This window comes from Chrysoperla carnea, chromosome X (assembly GCF_905475395.1).
Source record: "Chrysoperla carnea chromosome X, inChrCarn1.1, whole genome shotgun sequence".
Classification (NCBI taxonomy): Eukaryota; Metazoa; Arthropoda; class Insecta; order Neuroptera; family Chrysopidae; genus Chrysoperla; species Chrysoperla carnea.
The window spans coordinates 7,289,770-7,304,872 of record NC_058342.1 but is presented as its reverse complement, the minus strand read 5'-3'; the positions used below and the strand labels follow the sequence as shown (position 1 = coordinate 7,304,872).

The window sequence follows — 15,103 nt, the reverse complement described above, 5'->3', positions numbered from 1 at the left end:
AGTAATTGTTTCAATTTAATTAACTTGTTTCTACTGATGGGAGCTATCATATGATAATGGCTTGGTAGTCGAAATACGTATTTATATAATACAAAAAATTGATCTAGCAAATTGGGGCAAAAATCTAAATTAATTTTAAATTAATTTTTGTTGTGACATTAGGATTCGAACACACTACCCTTTAGCATTCTGCACCAGGTATTGGTTACACTTCTACCAACTGATCTACCATGGTTAGCTACACGGTACTAGCACTATCTAATATTATCTAAAATTAATTTAGCAGAATCCTTAATTAACTAATCAAGATTGAAATCAAATCAGAGTTATAGAAAATAGGTCTTAAATCTTAAAATTAAAACATTTTTATTTTCAATTTAAAAATTCATTTTGAATATTAATTAATTCTTTCAAATTTTTATTATCTAAAGATATACGTTTTTGTATTACGATACAATTGGGTATACGCACAATTTTTTTTTCAAAATTTGTTTCATTTGAGTATTTATAGACAGATGTGCTACTGAAAATTACAAATTATATTATGCTTGGATAAAATCATCAACTGATACGGCAGTTAACAATTTCACCGCCGGAGCTAAATTACCTATATTAGCTTCGAAGCTACAATATCCTATAACTGAATCGAATTGAATACATCTGTACACTGAAAAAAAATGACAACCACATCCCAAAGTTGGTTGTTTCATATTGAAATAAAGTAAAAATTATTTCAAACAATTTCCTAACGATTAGGACAAGTACAGTTAAATATTTGTATTTGCAATAGAATGGGATTGAATGTAAAATATGAATTCATTGATACAAAATCACTGAAATAAAATAAACAAAATCATTACTTCTATGAAATAAATTGATTTTAGTTTAAAGTCATGTATTTTATTGAGGGAAAATAAAATTGTACTTAGTTGGAATATATTGTTAGATATTAAAATTGAAATACGCGCCTCTTATAATTTTATGTAAACAATGTATACCTAGATGGCACATATGTAAACATTAGAATATAGCAAGTAGAGTTTCAAAATGTGTGTAAAAGGTGACTGTAATGAATAAAACTAAATTGATTGTAATCGATCTTTTTTTATTATATTAAATCATTCAACAAATTTATCTTTCAATAAACATAAATTTATCAGGTTATGGGCCCAGATTTTCTCTGGGTAGTGCGCGATGTTAAAAATAAATTAATAAAAATAAAAACTGAAAACAGTCTAACAATAAAATTAGTGAGGTTACGTATATTGGAACAGCGTGGAAAATTCTATGTACTTTTTGGAGGGAAAACGTGTTGATTAAATTACAATTTAAGATGGCTGTTAATAATATAGTAGTGCCTATTTTGGAGGCAAATAACTACAATAATTGGGAATTTCGAATGAAACTAATTTTGCAAAGAGAAAACTGCAGCAAAGCATTAGAAGATCCACCAGAAGAAACAGCAACTAATGAAGTGAAGTTGTCCTTCTCGAAAGCGGATATTAAAGCTCAATCATTAATTGTACAAGGGGTGTCAGACAAACATTTGGATATAATTAAAGACTGCACAAGTGCAAAATCGCAATTCGAAAGTTTAAAAAATGTGTTTGTGAGAACAAGCTCGTTCACAAAATTATCTCTGTGGAGGAAGTTAATTAACCTTAAACATGATGTGAATGAAGGGTTAGAAGACCATTTCTTCAAATTTGAAACTATAATTCGCGAACTTAAAGATCAAGGATCAAACATCAATGATAGTGATCAAGTATGTCATTTTCTTCTCTCTTTACCTTCTAAATACGATATAGTCGTCACAGCCATCGAAACTATTAAAGATGTTAAGATGGATTTCGTGAAATCAAGGTTACTGGATGAAGAGTTGAAAATAAGTTCCAAAGACAGTATTGAAAATGAAACGGTGTTCAAAGCTAGTACAAATAAAGGATGTTTCACATGTGGTAGTACATTGCATATACAAGTATATTGTCCAAAAAGAAAAGTCCCACCACATAGAGAAGGAAATAAAAACTTTCAACAAAATAATAGAGGTTGGAATACAAATTATAAAAATTACCAAAATGAAAGCTATCAAAATAAAAGGGATAATTATCGTGAAAGTAAACAAGCAGCTAATACAGCTGAAGATACCTATGTAAATTTATACGCAGCAAATGTTTGTAATGAAAAAACCGGAAAAATAGTTTTTGTGTTGGATTCTGGAGCAAGCAATCATTTTGTTCAAGATTGTTTGGAACCTGTTATGCATGACGTTGAAAAATTGACACACTTTGTCGAAATTTGTACTGCGAATGGTCAAGTCATGAGAACAAATAAACAAGGAGTATTGAAAGCGGAATGTCAAGGTCGAAAAATAAATATTAAAGCACTTATCGTTCCAGGAATCAAACATAATCTTATATCAGCGTCAAAAATGACAGACAATGGTCATAAAATAATAGTCGAACAAGAAAAAACGATAATAACTAGTAACAATTTTAATTTAGAATGTGAAAAGGAAAATGGTTTATTCGTTCTAAAATTAGACGAAATAATAAAGAAAACAGAAAACTGTCAGGTAATGGTTAAAAATTTGTGGCATAAACGATTAGGACATGCAAGTAAAGAAGCTATTGCAAAGTTGGGATTAAAAATGTCAGATACAATTTGTTCATCGTGTGTAGAAGGAAAAGCTACTAGATATCCTTTTAAAAGAAATGAACAAAAAGCAAAAACTATTGGAGAGCTTGTACACAGCGATATATGTGGACCAATAAATCCAGGGACGTATGACGAAGGTAAATATTTTCAAGTCATCTTGGATGATTGCAGTCACTTTGTAGTTGTGAAAATATTAAAATTCAAAAATGAAGCTGAAAAAAATATAAAAGAATATGTAAATGAAATGGAAAGACAATTTGACATACGAGTAAAAAGGTTTAGGTTTGATAATGGGGGAGAATTCTCATCGGAAAATTTCAAGAATTTTTGTAGACAAAAAGGAATTAGATTAGAATATACGATGGCGTATAGTCCTCAACAAAATGGAAAATCAGAACGTATGAATAGGACCCTACTGAATATGATTCGAACAAAAATAGCAGACTCAGGTATACCAAAAACTCTGTGGGGAGAAGCACTAAAGTGCTCAGTGTACGAGTTGAACAGAACACCAACAACTGGATTAGAATCAAATCAAACTCCTTCGATAATGTGGCATGGACGAAATGATATAAGTAAACTAAAAATATTTGGATGTAGAAGTTGGTTCACAATAATGCCAAAAGGTAGCAAACTTGAACCCAAGGCCAAGAAGGCAGTTATGGTTGGTTATTGCGGTGGAGGGTATCGATTATGGTTACCAGATGAAAATAAGATCATCAAGTCGAGAGATGTACGGTTTGATGAAAATATAATGGAGTATAAATTTAAAAATAATGAAGAAAAGAGATATCTGCGAGCCGAAGTAGACGTGGATCAAGAAGAAGAAACCGAAATAAATACAAAGAAGATTGAAACAGACGAAGAAAATGAAGAAAATAAAAATCATGAAGAAAGTGAAGAAGAAGATGTCGTGTCAGCCAATACAAGAACAAAATCTGGGCGAAGTATTACAAGACCGAAAAATTTATCCGACTATGAAATATATGAAGCATATTGTTTATTGTCAAGTTCAAGTGAAGAACCGAAAACGTACAAAGAAGCAGCAAAATCACCAGAATGGCAACAAGCGATAGAACGTGAATTAGAATCTCACAAGAAACTGGAAACATGGTCATTAGCCGAACTTCCAGAAGATAAAATAGCTATTGATACACGATGGATTTTTAAAATCAAAGAAGGTGGTCAGAAGAAAGCCCGATTAGTAGCAAAAGGCTTTCAAGTGCCCAAAGAAGACGAAGAGTTTAGTTATTCACCAGTTTGTAGACTTTCAACTATCAGAATTTTGTTATCAATAACAATTCAAAGAAATTGGACACTAAGTCAAATAGACGTTCCAACAGCATTTCTTAATGGAATATTGGAAAATGACGTGTACATAAAAACACCCGAAGGTTTAAATTGTCAATCTCAAGTGTTGAAATTGAATAGAGCCTTGTATGGTTTAAGAAATGCACCAAAATGCTGGAATATTAAATTCAATGAAGTTATGACGAAACTTAAGTTTAATCGTTCAGAGTATGATTATTGCCTATATAAAAACAATGATGTGTATTTGATATTGTTTGTTGACGATGCGCTAATTACAGGACCAAAAGAGAAAGTTGAAAAGTTGGTGAAAGATTTATACATTGAATTCAATGTTAAAAACATAAAAGAAGTAAAAATGTTCTTAGGAATGGAAATCCATAAAACAACGAATGAAATCAAGATAACTCAACATAAAATGACTTTGCGATTACTAAATGAATTCAATATGATGGAATGTCGTTCTGTTGAAACACCAATGGAACAAAATTTTCAGATAGATGAAACACAACAGGTTTTGGTAAACATTCCTTACAGAAGATTGGTGTGTAGTTTGATGTATCTTGCAGTCGTCAGTAGACCGGATATAACTTTCAGTGTATCAGTGTTAAGTCGATACCTTGATAAACCTACGATGCAACTTTGGAAAGCTGCAAAACGAATCCTAAGATACCTAAGTGCAACAATGGATTATGGAATCAAATTCGAAAAAGGAGAAAGTGGTTTAGAAGGAATGTGTGATGCTGATTGGGGTGGAGATAAACAAAGCAGGAAAAGTATTAGCGGATTTGCTGGTTTTCATTCTGGAAATATTATTGCATGGCACTCAAGGAAACAAAATTGTGTCGCACTGTCATCTATGGAAGCAGAATATGTGTCAGCAAGTATTGCAACGCAAGAATTGGTAAATTTGAAAGGTGTTTTATCCGAATTTGGTGAATCAGTTCCAATTATATTAAAAATTGACAATCTGAGTGCAATTTCTTTAGTTAAAAATTTTGAAAACTCAAAAAGAAGTAAACACATTGAAATCAAGTATCACTTTATAAAAGATTTGTGTAATAAAAAACAGGTTGTTTTGAAATACGTGTGCTCAAAAGAAAACTGTTCAGACATTTTCACAAAAGCTCTTGGCAGAGAAAAATTTCAAAATTTTAGAAACCTTTTTGTGAGTGCTTAAATTATATTAATTGAAATGTGTATTTTTTTATTTTTTTTATAATTGAAATTTTTTTTATTTTGTTTTACAATTGAAATGTATACTTTATTTTTTTTAATACATTTAAATTGAGGCGGTGTGTTAGATATTAAAATTGAAATACGCGCCTCTTATAATTTTATGTAAACAATGTATACCTAGATGGCACATATGTAAACATTAGAATATAGCAAGTAGAGTTTCAAAATGTGTGTAAAAGGTGACTGTAATGAATAAAACTAAATTGATTGTAATCGATCTTTTTTTATTATATTAAATCATTCAACAAATTTATCTTTCAATAAACATAAATTTATCATATATAATCGTATAAATAAAGCGAATCGATGAATTAAAAGAATATTAAATGCGTTTGCTTTAAAAATATTATTTGTTTATTATGAGTACATAAATGTTATTTCTAGTCCATATGTGATTGTGACAACTACACGAGGATTGTTGTTACCAAATTACACTGAGTTTGAAATAAATTTATTGATAATTTTTATAATATATAGCATGTTTGTCATATATCAACCATAAGACACTAAAATTAATAGCAATAAATATGTTGCTAGTTCAAATCTGACTCGAAGTTCTCTAATTTTTTTTAAATAAACCTAATAACCTGTTCATGAGGTTGTGATAATCACACCAGTATTTTGTTATAATATTTATAAGTGGTAGAACCAATCGAAAAAAGATTGTTCAAAACTAGGATGAATTTCAAAACAACAATATTTGAAATTTGTTAGACAGTATATTACTTTCATACAAACAATTCATGCGTTTATGTCAACTTCACCACTCAACCCCGTACGATAGTTTTATCATTTTTAAATATTAAGTACTAACGAAGTTCATTTAGTTTTAAAAGTTATATTAGTAATTATCCAGTCAAAATTAATTAAAAAAATATGATTGAAGGTACAACAATTCGCACTCGCACTCGCTGAAATTTGGTAAGGTTGTTCAAAAATACCATCGTAAATGAAATCTAAAAAGTCCTCATCGATCCTAGACGTGGAAAAAATTTTACGGGGGTTCAAAGGTCAAAAAAACGGGTTTTTCGTGATTTTCTGCAAAACGGTAAGTTTTATCATAAAACTAAGTCAGACAAAAATTGTAGATCAGATATCTCAATACTTTTTTTTTCTTAAGAGCCACCGTTTCGGATATATATCGATTCAAAAAGTTGGATCATAAATACATGAGTGAAACCGTAATACAAGTAACAATATTTTTATTTCGGTTTTCATAAAATGGACGAACATTAAATTCAACCACCTCATCCGTAGCGTTCAAGACAGAATTAAATGGATCAAAGTGGTCTCCAACGTTCTCTTGGGGATACGAAACTCGTGATTGATTGAACTTACATGTGTCAAATTTTTATATACATATATCCGTTGGGTGCGCAGCCATGGTAGAGACAATCAAATCGACGCCAGCGCTTGCACTTTCAATTCTTTACATGTAAATGTTTAGTAAATACCCAGTTAAAATTATTGAAATATAGCAATTAATTAAATTGTGAAAATAAGATACAAAATTGTATAAATAATATTTTTTATATGAAAATTCACATAATTACTAATTTAAATTTGTTAGAATTTATTATTAAATTTACAATGTAAACCATAGAATTATATGTCCATCCATAAAATCATATGAGGATTACAACTCTTCTAACTTTTTGAAACGTTATATCTCAGAAACGGTAGCTCTCAGAAAAAAAGTTCAGGCTTTTTTTCTGAGGCACCATTTCATTTTTCATTTAATTATCTGATCTACAATTTCATCTGAACTAATTTTGTGATAAAACTTACCGTTTCGCTGAAAATCACGAAAAACCCGTTTTTGAAACCTTTGACCCCGCGTAAATTTTTCTCCAGATATCGGTTCGATGAGGACTTTTTAAATTTCATTTAAGAAGGTATTTCAATCAATCCTACTAAATTTCAGCCGGGTGCGAATTTTTGTACATTCAGACCATAAAGTATGTTAAGACCCATGATGACATCTCTGATTGAAATTAATAATTAATTAATAAATTCTTATAAATGCGCATGCACAAAAAAGTAGTTCTTATTATATTATTAATTAATTGATTTTTGTGAATTAATTCTAAACATTGTTTGTTAATAATTATTCTAACTATTATTTGTAAACTGAATAATAATTATAATTTCATGTAATCTAATTATTAAAATGATGTATTAATGCGCCATAGCGGCCGTTAATACATAGATTGGTTTTGTTTCACAAACAACCGCCATTATTATTAGCGTCTCTAGACTGATTAAGATAACAGCCATTACAAACGTCTCAGCGTCTTTTGACCATTTTTCATTAAAAATATCAAATATTATTCAACAAAATTGTGTAAATCTGTGTTATATTCATTTATCGAATAATTATCAAAATAATAATCAGTGAAAGTAATTCCTAGTTTCTAAAACGTGAATTACATGTGTTATAAAAGTAATTCCTAGTTTCTAAAACGTGAATTACATTTAACTATTTCTCACACTAGCATTATTATTTAAATGATCACTATTTAATTCGGCGGTTGAGCTCACCCCAATAAAGTTTGTGAAATTCCAAGTAATTATATTTTTTCAATCTGTTAATTGTTGTTCAAATTATCATATATACTCATTGTGTAATTCATCTTATGTAATTTCTGTACCAAAAATTTTTTTCGAGGAGTTTTTTTGCCCAGTTATTACTGGTACAAATTTTCTTCTCTTGGGGAATAAACATTCATTTCATAACCCCAAAAAATCAAGTGTTTCATTTATTTCACCATTAAAAGTTCAATCATCTACATCATCATTAAAATCAAAAGACTTAACAAAACACGGGAAGTATTCTCAGGAATAGCTTCCGACTATACATTTTGGTGCCTCCTGTGAGGTATATTCACACAATCCCTGGAGTAATTCAGTACAAATCCGTCTAAGTTTCTACATTTAACCATTATATAGCCATCGTTGGATGTGAATTTATTAACTTGAGTTTTTTTTAATTATTTAATTAATTATTATAATTATTAATTATTCAAGAAAATCAAAATATTCATTTGTTCCATTCAGTTGCTACGCGACAGTTAATTGTTATTTACGGTGTGCAACTGTTTTCTATTCATTTACTTTCTTTATATTAAACTGCATCTAATATTTATAATGGATAATACAAATATACCATTATCACGAAAACGTGAACTTATTTTACAAAGAATTCGAGACATTGAAGATGCTTTAAAAAATGGAAAAACGACTATTTTAGTAGCTGAAATACGTTTTACAAAATTAATTCCACTCTATGAATATTATGAAGACATTATTACTAATTCAGAATTAGATGAATCTAATGACGGTATTTCTTTGAATGATGTATTATTAACTGGTCCTACAATTCAAGATACGTCATTTATTATTTTCTTACAATTCAGAAGTTATGTTTACGCGATGACATCAGACATTGCTCAAATGTATCGACAGATATGTGTAAATCCAAATCATTATAAATATCAACAAATATTTTATTATCATAATAATAAAATTAGCACTTATCAAATGAGAAGAGTTACATTTGGAGTCTCTTCCGCTCCGATTTTAGCAACAAGTACACTTCATAAACTTGCTGATGATGAAGCTCATAATTTTCCTAAAGCTACAAAGATATTGAAACATGATTTCTATGTTGATAATTTATTAACTGGTGCTAATTCTTTGAATGAAATTCTTCAATTACGTGATGAATTAATTCAACTAGTTAGAAAAGGAGGTTTTGAATTGAGACAATGGGCATCCAATCATAAACATGTTTTAGATAATTTTGATCAAAGAACACTAGATTTGGATTGTGCTATAAATGATGATGCAGTTTCTAAAACTCTCGGTGTAGCTTGGAATTCTCTTACAGATAGTTTTATTTATACTGTCAATCCTATAGATCCTTTAAGTAAGATAACAAAACGTACAATTTTATCTAATATTGCAAAGATTTTTGATCCTATCGGTTTATTAGGTCCTTTAGTTTTAACTGCAAAAATTATAATACAAGCATGTTGGAAATCTAAAGTTCATTGGGATGAAGCTGTTCCACCACAATTACATTTACAATGGCTAAAATTTTCAGAACAATTACCTTACATTGAACGTAATCTAATTATTCCAAATGCTATTAATATTGAATTACATGGTTTTTGTGATGCTAGTCAGGTTGGTTATGGCGCTTGTTTATATGTACGCTCAGTAGACCAAGAAGGACAAGTTGTTGTTAAGTTAGCTTGTTCAAAATCAAGAGCTGCACCACTTAAAGAATAACAATTCCTAAATTAGAATTATGCGGTGCACAATTACTTGCTCGGTTATATCGTGATACAATACCAGCCTTTGATTTTTCTGTTTCTCGAATAAGATTTTGGTCTGATTCTACCATTGTACTTCAGTGGCTTAAAAGATCACCTCATTCTCTTAAGGTATTTGAAGCGAATCGGGTTTCAGAAATTCAATCTCTGGGAGATAAAATTGAATGGAGACATGTTAGAACTAAAGATAATCCAGCTGATTGTTTGTCTAGAGGTCAGTTACCCTTTGAGTTTTTTAATAATCAAATGTGGTTTGAAGGTCCAATATGGCTCTCTCAAGACCAAGAAAATTGGCCAGTATTAACACCAACAATTTCTGATGAATTGCCTGGTGTTCGGAAGAACGTTTGTTTATTTTCTATTCCTAATGATACCTTAGAACGTTTTTCTTCTTACACTAAACTCTTAAATATTTGTTCATATTGGCTCCGTTATCTTAAAAATAATCCATTTAAATATAAAGCTTTAAGTGTAGAGGAAAAATTACAAACAGAAATTAGAATTTTAAAAATAGTTCAAAATGAACAATTTTCTGCTGAAATAGAACAATTAAAAGAAACTGGTGAGACTAAAAATTTACGTTTAAGAGGTCTTAATCCATTTATTGACGATAACGGTTTACTTAGAGTTGGTGGGCGTTTGAAACATGCTCCAATTTCATTTACTAAAAAACATCCAATATTATTACCTTCGCATCATCATATTACTGATATAATTATACGAGAAATACATAAAAATAGTTTTCATTCAGGCATACAAAGTACTTTATCCAATTTAAGACATAAATTTTGGATATTAGATGGTAAAAACCAGGTAAGACAAATTACACGCAATTGTACTGACTGTATAAAAAATCGACCTGTACCATTACATGGCAAAATGGCATATTTACCTAGTTCTAGAGTCAGTGAATCAACCCCATTTTCTCATGTAGGTGTTGATTATTTTGGACCATTGTTTATTAAAGAACGTAAATATAGAAATAGGACTACAATCACAATTTATGGTTGTGTTTTTATTTGTATGGCAACTAAAGCAGTACATATTGAAATTGCCAGTGATTTAACTTCTGATGGTTTTCTGGATGCCTTCGGACGATTTATAGGTCGTCGAGATATTCCTTCTCATGTATACTCAGATAATGGTACTAGTTTTATTGGAGCAAATAATCAATTACGTGAATTATACAATTTATTCACACCACAATCACACCAGAATTTAGTTAACCAATATGCAATACAGAAAAACATCAACTGGCATTTCAATCCCCCCCCCTTTCACCTCATTTTGGAGGTATTTGGGAGGCTGCTGTTAAATCATTTAAACATCATTTTAAAAGAGTAGTAAAAGATCAGCTGCTTACATTTGAACAATTAAATTCTCTAGCTATTCAAATTGAATCTATTCTTAATTCTCGTCCATTATGTTCTTTATCTAGTGATCCAAATGATCCTATTGCATTAACTCCTGCTCATTGCCTAATAGGACGTCCTCTCACATTGCTACCGGAAAATAATTTTTTGATAATCGTCTCAGTGTTTGGCAGTTCATAACTAAAGCAAAACAAGATTTCTGGAATCGATGGTACCAAGAATATCTCAATGAATTACAAATACGACAAAAATGACATTCATCAAAAGGTGAACTCAAACCAAATCAGGTGGTGCTTCTTATGGATAAAAATCAACCATGTATGCGTTGGCATCTGGGTATCATCGTTGAAACTTTTCCTGGAGATGATGGCGTTGCTCGAGTCGCTTCTATTAAAACTACTCAAGGAATATTCAAAAGAAATATTACTCAAATATGTCCCTTACCTATTCATTGTTAATATGTACTTAATTACTATATTGTTTTGTTAAGAAAATATTAAACTTATAATTATTACATTAACATCTATTATATTGCTCACTCACTCGCAACGGGGGGAGTGTGTTAAGACCCATGGTGACATCTCTGCTTTAAATTAATAATTAATTCATAAATTCCTATAAATGCGCATGCACAAAAAAGTAGTTCTTATTATATTATTAATTAATTGATTTTTGTGAATTAATTCTAAACATTGTTTGTTAATAACTATTCTAAACTGAAATTTGTAAACTATTTGTAAACTGAATAATAATCTTGTGAGGAATTGTTTATCATACAATCATTAATTTCATGTAATCTAATTATTAAAATGATGTATTAATGCGCCATAGGGGCCATTAATAATTATATTTTTCATTAAAAATATCAAATATTATTCAACAAAATTGTGTAAATCTGTGTTATATTCATTTATCAAATAATTATCAAAATAATAATCAGTGAAAGTAATTCCTAGTTTCTAAAACGTGAATTACATGTGTTATAAAAGTAATTCCTAGTTTCTAAAACGTGAATTACATTTAACTATTTCTCACACTAGCATTATTATTTAAATGATCACTATTTAATTCGGCGGTTGAGCTCACCCCAATAAAGTTTGTGAAATTCCAAGTAATTATATTTTTTCAATCTGTTAATTGTTGTTCAAATTATCATATATACTCATTGTGTAATTCATCTTATGTAATTTCTGTACCAAAAATTTTTTTCGAGGAGTTTTTTTGCCCAGTTATTACTGGTACAAATTTTCTTCTCTTGGGGAATAAACATTCATTTCATAACCCCAAAAAATCAAGTGTTTCATTTAACTCACCATTAAAAGTTCAATCATCTACATCATCATTAAAATCAAAAGACTTAACAAAGCACGGGAAGTATTCTCAGGAATAGTTTCCGACTATACAAAGTATATTAATAATTACTACCTAAAAATTAAATTTAAGAATAGATCTCTTAAAAACGTATACTCAACTGCAGCCATCTTCCTAACAGAATATTTTCTAAAATTTATAATTTTTACAAATACTGAAAACAACTAGCTGCCGCAATAAGATATTTCAGTAAAGCAAATTGCTGAAATAAATTATCGGATTTCCTGGGTCACAAATACAGTTGCTTTTCTACATTAATCCGTATGCTATATAATAAAAATATATTCCCTTCACAAAAAAGGATAAAACGAATTCGCGGGAATTATCCGCATTCTTCATGCACTGTTGTAAATTTATTTTTGGTTTCTTAAATATTTAATTTCTTCATATTTTACTTAATTTGTAGCCAGTTTACAAACCCTTGCTAGCTAAAGGTAGCTCTTAGAATCATAGAAAACTTAAATCTATATTTTTCTAAATATGTCTGACATTTTTATTTAGGAATTTTTTACTATCGGAATCGATCTTTAAATTGAGATTTTGTGTTTTAGCTGTCATAATTAAAAATATGAATTTATGCTTGTATATATCACCTATCACAACCATAACTTATACGAAGGACTGTTTCATAAACTAGTCGCTCAAAATAAGTATATAAAGAATCCTACGCCTGCTAATTATAATATCATATTGGAAATAATTTTTACCAAAAGCTCTGGTTAAGTACTACGAAAGTGATTTTTCCCAGATTTTTTTATCACACGGAATAAAATTTTATAGGGGAAAGAGCAATTTTTGCCTCTTTTGAAGCTTGATATATCGCGCAATACAAATTAATTAGAGACTAAGGGGCCGACCAAGTTAAAGCGCAATCGACTTTAACCGTTTGACTACTTATACTTAAGATGCGGGCTCGAATTCACGCAGCGGTAGTCTGATCAATTATAATTAGTGCGGTAAATTGATCACACTGTTCGGCGCTTGGATTAAAAACGAAGTAACCGAATTCACCTACATCATAAATTTAATTGTATGTATATGGATGTAATTTAAATGAATAAAGATTAAAAATAATTATGTGGGTCACCTCTGTTATAGACGTAATGTCTGAGGAACTCCATTATTAATATCGCGCAATGTTCATCTGAAAAGAATAGCTATGTGAATATTTTTCTCGGAAAAACACTCAAAAATACCAATTTCATCAGAATTTACAATCAGAAGAACAATGGATGGCATAAATAAATTTCGATTTTTGCCCCAAGTTCCTAGATCAATTTTTGTATTTTATAAATACGTATTTCGACTGCCGAGTATGAATTAGATTTAGATATTTTTTAATACAGGCGCTTATTGCCATTTTATATGATTCCAAATAAAAATTGAGAAAATGGAACCAATTTTTTTACAAAACCAAATTCAAATGCTAAAGTTTAGCTTTCAACTGTTATCAAGCAGATTCCTTACTGATAATTATTTCAGAAACTTCATTTTAAAGTAAGAAATGCCACTTTTGCTCCAATAGTGAATAATTTGGACAAAAAAGTTCATACGATAATGTTTAATTCAGTTTGGAGAAAAATAAACAAGTTATCGAGTGGCTTCATCGTATTTCTTAAATTAAGGGATTCTTTTTCTCAGTATTTCAACCTTTAGCATAAAGCGGCATCTCAGTTAGGTCAAGTCTAAACAATAATTCGATTTTTATCTAAGCGGACGTCCTCTGTTTTATCAACCGTTATGGATCTTTCCTATAAAATGAAAGCAATCTCGAATTACAGAGATAGAGAAAACCCTTAAATATTAAAATTTATAAAAAAATCAAAAACTTTAGATTTTTAAGTTGAATAAATTCGGTAGAAATCGAATGAAAAATAAAATACATATAAATTTTTGAATTCGGTTTCCGCTGAAGTTATAATTCCTTTACCTATTATCAGTTATGCAAGTTAGTTGATTTTTAATCGATCTTGCAAGGTCAAATTTAAACCTTCTATGAGATATCCCCGTCAAGTAATACAATTTATATTTTTATTTTTTCAAAAATACTTGAAAGGAATATTTAATTGGACTGTTTAAAATGTGACACCTAATACATCGGGTTGTGTATACCGTATTCCGAACGTAGCGAGCTGTCTTTAGAGATATAACCCTAAGAAGGTCAGACCTCCTTGATTATGTTAAGGACTATATATATCATGTCGTAGGAGTCTATTAGTATTGTATTACATTGCGAACGAAGCGAGCTCTGATGATGGCAAAGACCAAAGTCAGGCTGAAGATGTCGTTAATGTAAAAGAGGGGCAAGAAGCTGTAGATTTTCAAGGTAAAGAAGAATAATATATGATGATATTTTTATATAAATCTGAAATTTTCCACAGTGTAATTTTCTTACAATTATTAAATAAATAATTTTCTACTTTATATATCAGGAACGATAGTAAAGACAATTACAATGGTACTGCTTAGAGAAAGAGACACATTTTTCCATGAAAACCCGTTATATCCTTTTCTGAGCCATTAAATCATTTATGTAATTTCAACTGAAAAAAAAAAATAAATAAGTCGGATCTATTACACACTATCGATAATATTAATTGACAACTAAACATACCATTAACGTCGATAAAATACACAGAATTGCTTAAGAGACTCCATTCACCTAACTCTTAGCCCAAGAGAAATAAGCACAAGCAAAATTAATATGCAAGCCGCTATGGGCTTAAATTGTAGGTTTTGGTGTAGCTTTAACCTCCTCATTGTGCTACAACGCTTTAAAAAAAAGGAAATGCAATATTTTTTTATTTTCTCCGTAAA

The 15,103-nt window shown here is 29.8% G+C and overlaps 1 protein-coding gene across 1 annotated transcript; it reads left to right on the top strand.

Moving 5' to 3' along the window:
• The first annotated feature begins 9,788 nt into the window (after positions 1–9,788).
• On the top strand, positions 9,789–14,626 carry LOC123302839. Its single transcript, XM_044885929.1, has 2 exons — positions 9,789–10,798; positions 14,494–14,626. The coding sequence occupies exons 1-2, from the start codon at positions 9,789–9,791 to the stop codon at positions 14,624–14,626; spliced, it is 1,143 nt and encodes a 380-aa protein (XP_044741864.1).
• The last annotated feature ends 477 nt before the right edge of the window (positions 14,627–15,103 follow it).

Coding starts and splice junctions, on each gene's coding strand:
- LOC123302839 (XM_044885929.1), top strand. CDS start 9,789: ATGTGGTTTGAAGGTCCAATATGGCTCTCTCAAGACCAAGAAAATTGG. Junction 10,799..14,493: donor ATACAGAAAAACATCAACTG/GCATTTCAATCC, acceptor ATCATGTCGTAG/GAGTCTATTAGTATTGTATT.